The sequence below is a fragment of the Colobus angolensis genome, unplaced genomic scaffold, assembly GCF_000951035.1.
Source record: "Colobus angolensis palliatus isolate OR3802 unplaced genomic scaffold, Cang.pa_1.0 Scaffold317, whole genome shotgun sequence".
Classification (NCBI taxonomy): domain Eukaryota; kingdom Metazoa; phylum Chordata; class Mammalia; order Primates; family Cercopithecidae; genus Colobus; species Colobus angolensis.
The window spans coordinates 1,507,974-1,519,043 of record NW_012116455.1 but is presented as its reverse complement, the minus strand read 5'-3'; the positions used below and the strand labels follow the sequence as shown (position 1 = coordinate 1,519,043).

Below are 11,070 nucleotides of genomic sequence, written 5' to 3'. Positions count from 1 at the left end.
GTTGGCCAGGCTAGTCTCAAACTCCTGGCCTCAAGTGATCCTCCTCCCTAAGTATTGGGATTACAGGTATGAGCCACTGCATCTGGCCAAGAAATACACTTTGTATCTTGTGTATACATACCTCAAATAATACTTTACTATTTCTCTTCTATTCTTTGCTAATATACTCCATCAAAATGCATCCACTAATGGATGAAGACCCATGGTTTGAAAAATAGCCCTCAGTGAAAATGGGGTTTGACACTCTTCCTTTCCTCTTTCTCAAATCTGCCACAACTCTAAACTTTTTTCTTTGCCTTGGGACTGCTGAATCCATGATTTTTTTTTTTTTTTAAAGGGGAGATTGAGAGACCTGGATTTTCTTCAGGATATGCTATCTAAAATATTTTACCAAGTGTTAAACAATGTGTCTATATTTGACACACATGGTCTCACTGTTCTGTGTCCCAGGTGACAAAAGGGATGAAAAGTCTGATTCCTGGGTAGAGGATGAAGGGATACCCAAGTTTCATTTTTGCCTGTGATTCCTTTCTCAGATGAAAAAAATATATATATCTCTCTTGGCCACTTCCCCTGGGTCTCCTCCCCTTCCTGCCCTTCCACCAGCCAGGCTGCTAGGTGAAAATGAGGCAGTGAATTCCTCTAAAATCTGGAATTGCAGTTTGGTGGCCCACACGCTGATCCCTCCCCATTCCTTCTCTCAGTCCACCCTCTGCTGGGTTACACTGGGTCAGACAGCAGCAGTTTTGGCAGTAAAGAGGCTGGGTTGAGAAAAAAGAGTGGGGAGGGGCTGCCACGGAAGACAGGGGGCTCCATAAGGGCTGCAGAGGCGGCTCCAGAGTTTGGCCAAGGGTGAAAAAGAGCATCTGAGATATCCAGATCAGATCTTAAAGAAAGTGCAGAGGTTTTATGTGGATAAGCGCGGGACTGCTTTAAGGCCAGGAAAATGGAAAAAGGAGGGATTGATGGAGAAAGGGAGAAGAGGTGCAGCTGTCAAAAAAAGATCATCAAAAGGGTCTCAGTCATTTCTATTAAGGGGAACAGAACCTCTCCTTGCCTTCCTGCTCTCAATTACCTACGCATATTAAAGGACTATTACATTTCTTGTTATATATGCTGTGTGGGGTGGGGAGAATTAAGAAACTATAGAGAGAAGGGTCCAGAAAGGGGGAGATCATTGGGCTAAACTCAAGAATGAGTCAGGAAGCAGCTTTGGTAATGGAAGCCAGGCCTTTGGCTTCCTCTGGGGCTCCTGGAAACTGATCCCAGGATGGGCTGAGCTATGGGAGTGGTGAGCGATGTTAATGTTAACACAGAAGTAGAAACTTCCTTAGCCCCTGGTTTTCCCAATCTCCCTCCCTAAAACTCCACAAACTGTGATCTCAACAGCCCTAGTCTTAAAATTTTTCTTGAGTTCATAATTTTTTCCCCAAAGTAGCTCTAATCCTAATGTTCTCTTTATTCTTCCTGGGCTCTGTAACAGGACTTAGTAGGGACTTACGATTCCTGCTTCATCTGCCCACCCTATTCCCCGGGCTTCAGATGTAGGAGTATGTGGGTGAAAGTAGGTGAAACCTGGTTGACCATGATTGGGTTCAGATTATGTTTTTGAATGCCTTCAATCTGGAACTTTGCTTCTGATTCACAGTTTCCCTCCTTTGGTAACATTAACTTATTAAACAGATATTTAAGGAGTCTACTATTTGTCAGGCACTGGGAATAGTGTAGAGGTAGCACAGAAAACGTTCTTATCCTTCTGGAGCTTGCATGCAGGATAAGATTCAGGTGCCCCAGTTCCATCATCCTGTAGGGATGCTAGAACTTATAACCTCAAATTAACTTTTTTCCAATTTATTTTTTCTCTCTTTCAATAACTTTGCTAACCTCAAATTAATTATTATTCTTTTTTTTAGATGAATTCTTGCTCTGTCACCCAGGCTGGAGTACAGTGGTGTGATCTCGGCTTACTGTGACCTCTGCCTCCCTAGTTCAAGTGATTCTCCCACCTTAGCCTCCCACGTAGCTGGGACTACAGGCATGCGCCACCACGCCTGGCTAAGTTTTGTATTTTTAGTAGAGATGGGGTTTCACCACGTTGGCTAGCCTGGTCTTGAACTCCTGACCTCAAGTGATCCGCCTGCCTTGGCTTCCCAAAGTGTTGGGATTACAGGTCTGAGCCACCATGCCTGGCCTTCAAATTAACTTTTTTGTTTGTTTGTTTGGTTGTTTTTTGACACAGAGTCTTGCTCTGTTGCCAGGCTGGAGTGCAGTGACAGGATCTCAGCTCACTGCAACCTCTGCCTCCCGGGTTCAAGTGATTCCCCTGCCTCAGCCTCCCAAGTAGCTGGGATTAAAGGCACATGCCATCACGCCCGGCTAATTGTATTTTAGTAGAGACAGGGTTTCACCATGTTGGCCAAAATGGTCTTGATCTTCCAGCCTCGTGATCCGCCCGCCTTGGCCTCCCAAAGTGCTGGGATTATAGGCGTGAGCCACCGCACCCGGCCCAAATTAACTTTTAAAGGAGATTCCTCCTTCATGAAATCACTAGAACTCAAGGTGAGGTTTTCTCTTAAATGTTTACAGCTTTATTTTATTAATTTATTTAGAGATGGAGTCTTGGTTTGTCACCCGGCTGGAGTGCAGTGGTGCAATCTCGGCTCACTGCAACCTCCACCTCCTGGGTTCAAGCGATTCTCCTGCCTCAGCCTCCTGAGTAGCTGAAATTACAGGCATGTGCCACCACACCTGGCTAAATTTTTTGTATTTTTAGTAGAGACAGGGTTTCTCCATGTTGGTCAGGCTAGTCTCGAACTGCCGACCTCAGGTGATCCGCCCACCTCAGCCTCCCAAAGTGCTGGGATTACAGGCGTGAGCCACCGCGCCCAGCATTTACAGCTTTATTGACGTACAATTGATATATGCCAATATGTCTCTCCATGTAAAATGCATATATTTGAAGTATACAATTTGATGTTTTCATATGTATATACACCCGTAAAACCATTACACAATCAAGATAATGAACATATCCATCACTTCCCAAAGGTCCCCGCTTTGTCTCTTTTTAATTATCCTCCCTACCTTTCTCACCCTGCAACTACTGAAAATTCCCAGAAATACAAACTCTAGTAACTTTTGATCTAGAGGACTGAACGGAACAACAGCAAAAAAGATCTCAGGACCTGATGAAGACTCAGGTGTTGGAGGGGAGCAGCTGGAATTTAGAATTAGTTGAGTCTAAGTTTAGCCTGAAGCGCTCACCAATTTGGGTAGCAAAGCAGCACGGAAAGAACCTGAGTGTTAGGAGAGGGTGGCATCTTCCCTAGGGACAAACACCACAAAGTCACTGGACCTAGTTCCAGTTCAACAGGTGCCTGGGAATATTGGTAGGCTGGAACCTTCAATCTTTGGCCTGGGTAGGGTCTTAGGAGGAGGATTATACTGAAGGCTTAAGCTAAATAAAAGGCTTCTTCCTATTTATCAAAGCACTTTTTTTGGTATGCTGATTATAGGTTTAACATGTCTTGTCCCTGCTGCTAGACTGTGAACTCCTGCAAGGCTTTTATGTTCTCAGCACCTAATGATCCCTGATAAGCACTCAAATATTTATTGAACAAATATGCAGCCAACTATAAAATGCTGTGAGTTTCTCAGTATGTAGTAAGGGTACATTTCCCTTAAGTTGGTATTTTCTGGGCCAGGCATGGCGGCTCACGCCTGTAATCCCAGCACTTTGGGAGGCCGAGGCAAGGCGGACGGATCACGAGGTCAGGAGTTTGGTGAAACCCTGTCTCTACTAAAAATACAAAATTAGCTGGGAGTGGTGACGCAGGCCTGTAATCTCAGCTATTCGGGAGGCTGAGGCAGGAGAATTGCTTGAACCCGGGAGGCGGAGGTTATAGTGAGCCAAGTTGCGCCACTGCACCCCAGCCTGGGTGACAGAGTAAGACTCCGTCTCAACATAAATAAATAAATAAATAGGTATTTCCATGGAAACAGAAACAGATTTAATCTGGGGCCTGCATGTGAGTGATCAGCTTGGTTGGGATGGGGCCTCTGGAGGGTCCAAGGCTTTGGAGGAAGGAGAGTGAGTAGGTAGTTCAGAGACGGACAGAAAGATCCCTTTTGTTGGCAAGAAAACCCCTCTGTTCATCTTCAGCTACACCAAAGGTATGGGGGCTCTGGTGGAGGTATTGTGCATGGGTATCTGGAGTAGTTACTGTTAGGTACACTTCGGATGCAGTAGCCCAGGCTTTGCCCTAGGGAGAGACAGTTGTCATTTCAAGGACAACTGCTTTATACGGTCAGATACCTGGTTCACACGGCCTTAGCAGCCGCGTGCCACCACCCCAATCCCACACATAAGCGTGAGGGGTCATAGAGGTAGTGAGAATGATGGGATCCAAGAATCTCATCTCTCCAGATCCACTCACACCAGGAGTTAATCGCTCCAGCGCCGGGCTCTGAGTCCTTCCCTTTCTCGCCCGAGCTCCGCCTCCCTTCCCCCTCGGCGGTCCTGGCGGTCTTCCAGTGGAGGGGGCGGCCCCAGCCCGAGCGCGAGGCCGGGCGGAGCTCCGGCCCGGGCGGAGCCGCGGCCGCCGCGTCCGGCCGCTGGACCGAACTTCTGCGGTGCGGACAGCAGGAGCGGCGCCGAGCCCCATGCCCCCACCTCTCCAGCCCGCCCTCTGAGCCTCCCGAACCCTCTCTCCATTTCCCACAACTGTGCTGGTAAGTCCCGCTCCCCGCACCAAACTTTTTTTGCTGCTGAGTTTGAGTCCTACGATCGGACCACGAGCTGCATTGTAGTTGGTGTGGGGGGGAGGAGGAGAGGGTGAATTGAGCATAGCTGTCTTGAACTGAATGCCGACTCCACGGCTTCCCTAAGACGGATCAGCGCTCGCCCATTTCCCGAGTTGGAAGACCTCTCGATTTTAGTTGCTTAAACTTATGTAGAGATGGAGATGAGGGTTTGTGCTCCAACTTCGCTACCCCCTCCCCCATTTCTCTGAGCTCTAGCAGTTCCCGATACTTTCCCTCCATCTTTCAAGTATCTTTGGCTCCCTAAAAGCTTGTCCCCTCCCAACTCTGCCGTGGCAAAGCCCCCCTCCACCAGGCACTTCGGGCCCGCCTCCTCTTCGTTGCCCTAGGGGACCCCGCGATCTTGGGGGCCATAAACTCCCTCCGGGGCTACGCGTCCTGCCAACCGGCCGCAGACGTGTAGCTGCTGGGTCCGCTGTGGAGGGAGGGGCTCAGGCTGGGGCTAGTCCGAAGCCAGGCGGGCGGGGCCGGGAAGAGGAGGTATAGGGGGCCGGACGGGGCGGAGCAGGCGGCATTTGCGGCCGGCGCCGGGGTGGAGAGTTGTGCGCCGGTCCCTGGGCCTGAGCTCCGGCTCCGGCTAGGGCGCCTGCGATGTCTCAAGATGGCGGAGCTGGGCGAATTAAAGGTACCGGCCCCCTCCCCCATCCCCATCTGGACTGATTCCGGCGGTACGCCCTGTCCGGGAAGCGACCGAGACTGGGTGCCGGGGCTCGGGTGGGCGCCGACGACGTGGCAGGCACGGGCTGCTGAGGATGGGAAAGAAGTGGCTGAGAGCGAGGAAGGGGCTGCGGCGGGGCTCCGGGGGCGGGGCTGCGGGGCAGATGTAGGGGTGGGGCCGAGGGGAATTGCAGCTGTTGGGGGCTGAGGCGCAGGGGGCGGGGACGAAGGGTAGAAGTCGGATTTAGTAGTAGGGGCAGTTGTTCGGGTAGGGCCGGGGGAAAAGCTGCTATAGAGGCACTGGGGGCTAGTCGATCGAGGCCAAGAGATGCGACAGTAGGGGGCAGATGCAGGGATGGGACCGCGGGGCAGATGTAGGGGAGGCTCCGGGGAAAAGGCAGCCGAAAGGGTAGGGTCTTTGGGGCTACTCTCGGGATCCGAGCTTTGGGAAATACCAGTAGGCGGCTGAGATGCAGGGGGCGGGGCTGTGCGGGCCGATACCTCGAGGGGTGGGGCAGAAGCATCCTGGAGGCTCAGAGGAAGGTCCTGCCTTAGTGAATCGTGGTGTTTGGGCAGAGGCAGAGGCATGTGAAACTATGGGATAGAAAGGAGGGAAGTTATAGGGAAAGCTAATGGAAAAAATAAGACAGGACAGAGGAGATAAAGATGGAGAGAAAGAGGAGCAAGTTTCTCATCACATTCCACAAAAGGGGTCCAAGACAAAGCCTCCTGTGAGAAGAATTGTGTAGGGCTAGCAAGCCCTGCCCATGACAGGATCTCCTAGAGATTCACAGAAGGGAGTCCTCCGTCTAAGAAGAGCGCTCCCCTCCTTCTGCCACACAGAGTTTGGAGGGTGACCACGTCTGAGGACATCTCATAGAACCTTAAACCACTGAGTTCATCTCCATGCCTCATGGTTTTCTTCTGCCCTTTGAAATGGAGCTATGGTCCTGGGCAGTCTGGAGGTCTAGCCACTGGGCCCAGCTACCTTCAGGGAATTTGCAATTCTGTGCCCTGACTCAGAGGCTTTTCCTTCATTCACCCAGGGTCTCTGTTTAGAGCTCTGCCCTCTCCTCTTCCACCCGTGTAGAGGGGCTGTAGGTTGTACAGGAGTATTATTTTCTCTATGTAGGAGAGACGCCAGATAATGGTTCCTGGCGGATAGAGTAAACAGGCAGGATACTTGGACTCAGTGAATCACTGTTAATCTCCTCAACCTAAGTTTTGGTCCTGTTTCCCTTCCAGAAAAATAGGACTAAGTTGTGGGGATGGGGCGGTTATATAAATGATTCCAAGAAAGGATCTAGGGGAGTAATGAGCATTGAACCCTGACCTGATAACCCCGGCCCACAGAAGCTTCAGAGGCTTGGGGAAAATAGCCGAGGAATTAAGGTGGTTTGGAGGGGTGGGCTGAAGGGCACAATCCTCCAGCCACCTGGCCCCTTTCTTCCCCATGGGGCTGTCTGGCTTGAATCCTCTTGTCTCTCCCTCCTTCTCCCTGTCTCCTATCCTCTTTCCAGGAGGCTGGGATGAGTTTGAGAGTCTGAGAAAGGGCAAAAGAGGAGATAAGCAGCTTAAAGGAGAGTCCAGACTAGAGGCAGGGATGGAGGCGGAAGGCTGTATGAACTTGGAGGTGTGTCTGAGGGTGGCTTGCTGTCTGCCATTCCCTGCCCCACTCTGGCCACTTCCAGGCCTGGGGAGATAGACAGCGTTGCTCAAGCTTGGGGTGGGCGGGGGGTGGTGATGATGCTGACCTGATGGTTGCTAAAGTGGGACTGAGATGTCCCTTTGGATAGGTTGACTGCCTGGCAGTAATCCACTAGCTGTGAAGCATCATCTTTCCCATTAGTGCTGGAGGGAAAAAGGCACTGCCCACCTGGTAGCTCAGCCCATGTCTTGGCAGGGCAGGCCTGTGCAAGGGAGGATTCTCAAGCTTCTCTGTTCTTCTCCACAGCACATGGTGATGAGTTTCCGGGTGTCTGAGCTCCAGGTGCTTCTTGGCTTTGCTGGCCGGAACAAGAGTGGGCGGAAGCACGAGCTCCTGGCCAAGGCCCTGCACCTCCTGAAGTCCAGCTGTGCCCCTAGCATCCAGATGAAGATCAAAGAGCTTTACCGACGACGCTTTCCCCGGAAGACCCTGGGGCCCTCTGATCTCTCCCTTCTCTCTTTGCCCCCTGGCACCTCTCCTGTAGGCTCCCCTGGTCCTCTAGCTCCCATTCCCCCAACCCTCTTGGCCCCTGGCACCCTGCTGGGCCCCAAGCGTGAGGTGGACATGCACCCCACTCTGCCCCAGCCTGTGCACCCTGATGTCACCATGAAACCATTGCCCTTCTATGAAGTCTACGGGGAGCTCATCCGGCCCACCACCCTTGGTATGGCTCTTTGTGGTCCCTTAGTCTTCTGGACTCCCTACCTGTTCCCTAAACATTTCTTAGGCTTTAGTCCTATGGGATCAGCGACCTGGGATGGGGGTGATTTCTGTGGCTGCCTGTGCATGGGCTTGGAATAACTGCCCCTTTCTTTCCTCAGCATCCACTTCTAGCCAGCGGTTTGAGGAAGCGCACTTTACCTTTGCCCTCACACCCCAGCAAGTGCAGCAGATTCTTACATCCAGGTACATCTCTTCCAGTCTTCCTCCCTCATCCCTAGGGGGTTACCCCTGGACTCTGCTTTCTGACTTTCTTGTCTTCTGCCCTGCGCTTTTCCCTATCCATCCTCCGGTACCTACTTGTCTCTCATTCTTTTGTGTGTCTCCTCTCTATCCTCCGGACATCTAACTTTCAGCCTCTCTGTGCGTTCACCCCTGCCCTCTGGGGGCCACATGCTGACATCTGGGGGCTACATGCTGACATCTCTTCGTCTCCCTCCTTGTTACAGAGAGGTTCTGCCAGGAGCGAAATGTGATTATACCATACAGGTGCAGCTAAGGTGAGTTCATCCTCCTTATGCTGGGTACCCATTAGGGGTAGGAGTGAAGTAGGAGTATGACAGATACCCTTACAAGATGTCCCTGCTCTGCCACTGCCTACTGCAGCCCTGGGACTCTTGTTGGATGCTGAGGGCTACAGACATCTATGACTGATTTTCTGGGGTTCCCTGTCTCTCTGCCAGATTCAGCTAAAGAAATTTCTTCCCAGTCTTTCTTCCTTTCTCATCTCTTACCAGGTTCTGTCTCTGTGAGACCAGCTGCCCCCAGGAAGATTATTTTCCCCCCAACCTCTTTGTCAAGGTCAATGGGAAACTGTGCCCCCTGCCGGTAAATGCTCTCCCCTTCTTCTGTCAGTAATCCCTTACCGTTTCAGTTCATAAATATTAACTACAAACCTGTTCTGAAAGAGGTGTGCCTAGCACAGTGCGTGGCACATAGTAGGTGCTCAGTTTACTGACTGAATCAACATCATCTCAAGAGTATTAAGATAGGGCTGAACAAAGGTTCTGTGAGAACTCGGAGGAGGGTATTAGTTCAACCCGAGATTTAAGAAAGACTTCTTTTTTATTTTTTATTTTTTATTTTTTTTGGAAAAGAGGGCTTGCTCTGTCACCCAGGCTGGAGTGCAGTGGTGCGATATTGGCTCACTGCAACCGCTGCCTCCTGAGTTCAAGCGGTTCTCTTGACTCAGCCTCCCAAGTAGCTGGGATTACAGGTGCCCGCCACCCTGCCTGGCTAATTTTTATATTTTTAGTAGAGATGGGGTTTTACCATGTTAGCCAGGCTGGTCTCGAACTCCTGACCTTAGGTGATCTGCCCACCTCAGCTTCCTGAAGTGCTGGGATTACAGGCGTGAGCCACTGCACCTGGCCAGAAAGACTTGTAAGTCATGACCCCAGAGCTGAGAGCTGGAAAAGGTGAGGCATCCTTATTCCTCCTCCTCAGGGACTCGGTGAGTGGGTTCCTTTTTTCTCCCCAGGAGTGAACCCCACACACAGCCCGAGACAGTGCTTCAGTTTTGTGAGCCACTGAATGGGCCTCCATCCCCTTGGTCAGTGAGTGAGGGAGTTGGCCTTCCCTCCAGGGAGTGAATAACCCGAGACAAGATATCCTTTGTTGAAAGAGCAGAGCCCCTTCCCAGAGCCATTCTCCACTGACCGGTCCCTCCCTTCTCCAGGGTTACCTTCCCCCAACCAAGAATGGGGCTGAGCCCAAGAGGCCCAGCCGCCCCATCAACATCACACCTCTGGCTCGACTCTCAGCCACTGTTCCCAACACCATTGTGGTCAATTGGTCATCTGAGTTCGGACGGGTGAGCACAGCTAAAGCAGGGTGCCTGGAAAAGCCTGCTGAGGGTGAAGGGGAACCATCCAGTATCCTGGGTTGGGGAAGCATTTTTCTCTTTATGGGTCTGTCTCTGGTCCTCATGGAACAAAAGTGGGCAGTGGTGGTATGAGAAGCAGAGGCTAATTGTCTACCCCCTACCTCCAAGTAGAATTACTCCTTGTCTGTGTACCTGGTGAGGCAGTTGACTGCAGGAACCCTTCTACAAAAACTTAGAGCAAAGGGTATCCGGAACCCAGACCACTCGCGGGCACTGAGTGAGTAATGTCTTTCTTCTCTTCCTCACCTGATCTGGATCCAAGTCTTCCTGGCCCTCCAGTCTTCATAATTAAACCCATACCTCTTTTTTGACAACTTACTTCCCTTCTCACATGAATCGCATCCCTCCCCCTCTACCCCTGACCAGTCTTCCAGTCTTTATAGTTGAAGTTGGAGCACTCCCAGGCAGTGAGTGACACCCTTGCATTTCCATTTATGTATCTGCTTTGCACCTCACAGTCCCTAACTCCAGCCGTGCTAGCATATGGGCTCTCTGGACTGGAAAGAATCTTAGGGATCCTCTAATCTAACCCTCACATGATGCTTCAACTCCTCCACATCATCTCTAACATAGCCAGAGTGTCACCCAGCTGTTTAAGCATCTTCAGGGATGGGAAAATCCCCCACACCCAGCCTTTATCATCCATATCCCAGACCACTCCATGTGACGTCCCACTGGCCCCCAAAGACGTTCCACCCAGCACCCTCTCAGCCAGAGCCATCTGTTCCTGGCCTTACCAGCTCCTGGGCTTCCTCCAGCCTTGCTGACCCCATGGCTCTGGTCTCACTTTTGTTTCAGTCAAGGAGAAATTGACTGCTGACCCTGACAGTGAGGTGGCCACTACGAGTCTCCGGGTGTCACTCATGTGCCCGGTGGGTAAAAGGGGAGGAGGGAACAGGGTGGGAAGGGAGTTGGGTTTAGCCTGTGGACTTTGATGAGGGTTCCTAGGAATACTGGAGTGAAGTTTTCTGGGATGAAACCAGAGTGGAGCCTCTGACAAGAAAAATTGCTTCTCCTCAGCTAGGGAAGATGCGCCTCACTGTCCCTTGTCGTGCCCTCACCTGCGCCCACTTGCAGAGCTTCGATGCTGCCCTTTATCTACAGATGAATGAGAAGAAGCCTACGTGGACATGTCCTGTGTGTGACAAGAAGGCTCCCTATGAATCTCTTATCATTGATGGGTAGGGCCATTTTGCGTCCTCTTACCTAGGACATTCACTAGGACCCTCTTTTCTTTGTTATTTCTTTTTCTTTTTTTTTTTTTTTGAGATGGAGTCTT

General features: G+C 51.2%; 1 protein-coding gene across 2 annotated transcripts in view; it reads left to right on the top strand.

Annotated features, from left to right (window-relative positions):
• The first annotated feature begins 4,656 nt into the window (after positions 1-4,656).
• Positions 4,657-11,070, top strand: part of PIAS3 (protein inhibitor of activated STAT, 3) — a 14,726-nt gene continuing 8,312 nt past the window's right edge. Inside the window, exons 1-10 of one of the 2 annotated variants that reach the window (XM_011951273.1) lie at positions 4,657-4,731; positions 6,999-7,111; positions 7,433-7,850; positions 8,008-8,092; positions 8,356-8,406; positions 8,644-8,734; positions 9,585-9,719; positions 9,903-10,008; positions 10,590-10,663; positions 10,812-10,972. In XM_011951273.1, the coding sequence (XP_011806663.1) occupies positions 7,082-7,111; positions 7,433-7,850; positions 8,008-8,092; positions 8,356-8,406; positions 8,644-8,734; positions 9,585-9,719; positions 9,903-10,008; positions 10,590-10,663; positions 10,812-10,972 (1,151 nt within the window). In that variant the 5' untranslated portion in view covers positions 4,657-4,731; positions 6,999-7,081. Of the gene's footprint in view, positions 4,732-5,192; positions 5,447-6,998; positions 7,112-7,432; positions 7,851-8,007; positions 8,093-8,355; positions 8,407-8,643; positions 8,735-9,584; positions 9,720-9,902; positions 10,009-10,589; positions 10,664-10,811; positions 10,973-11,070 lie in introns of those variants that run through there. The other variant, XM_011951274.1, reaches the window with a different exon arrangement.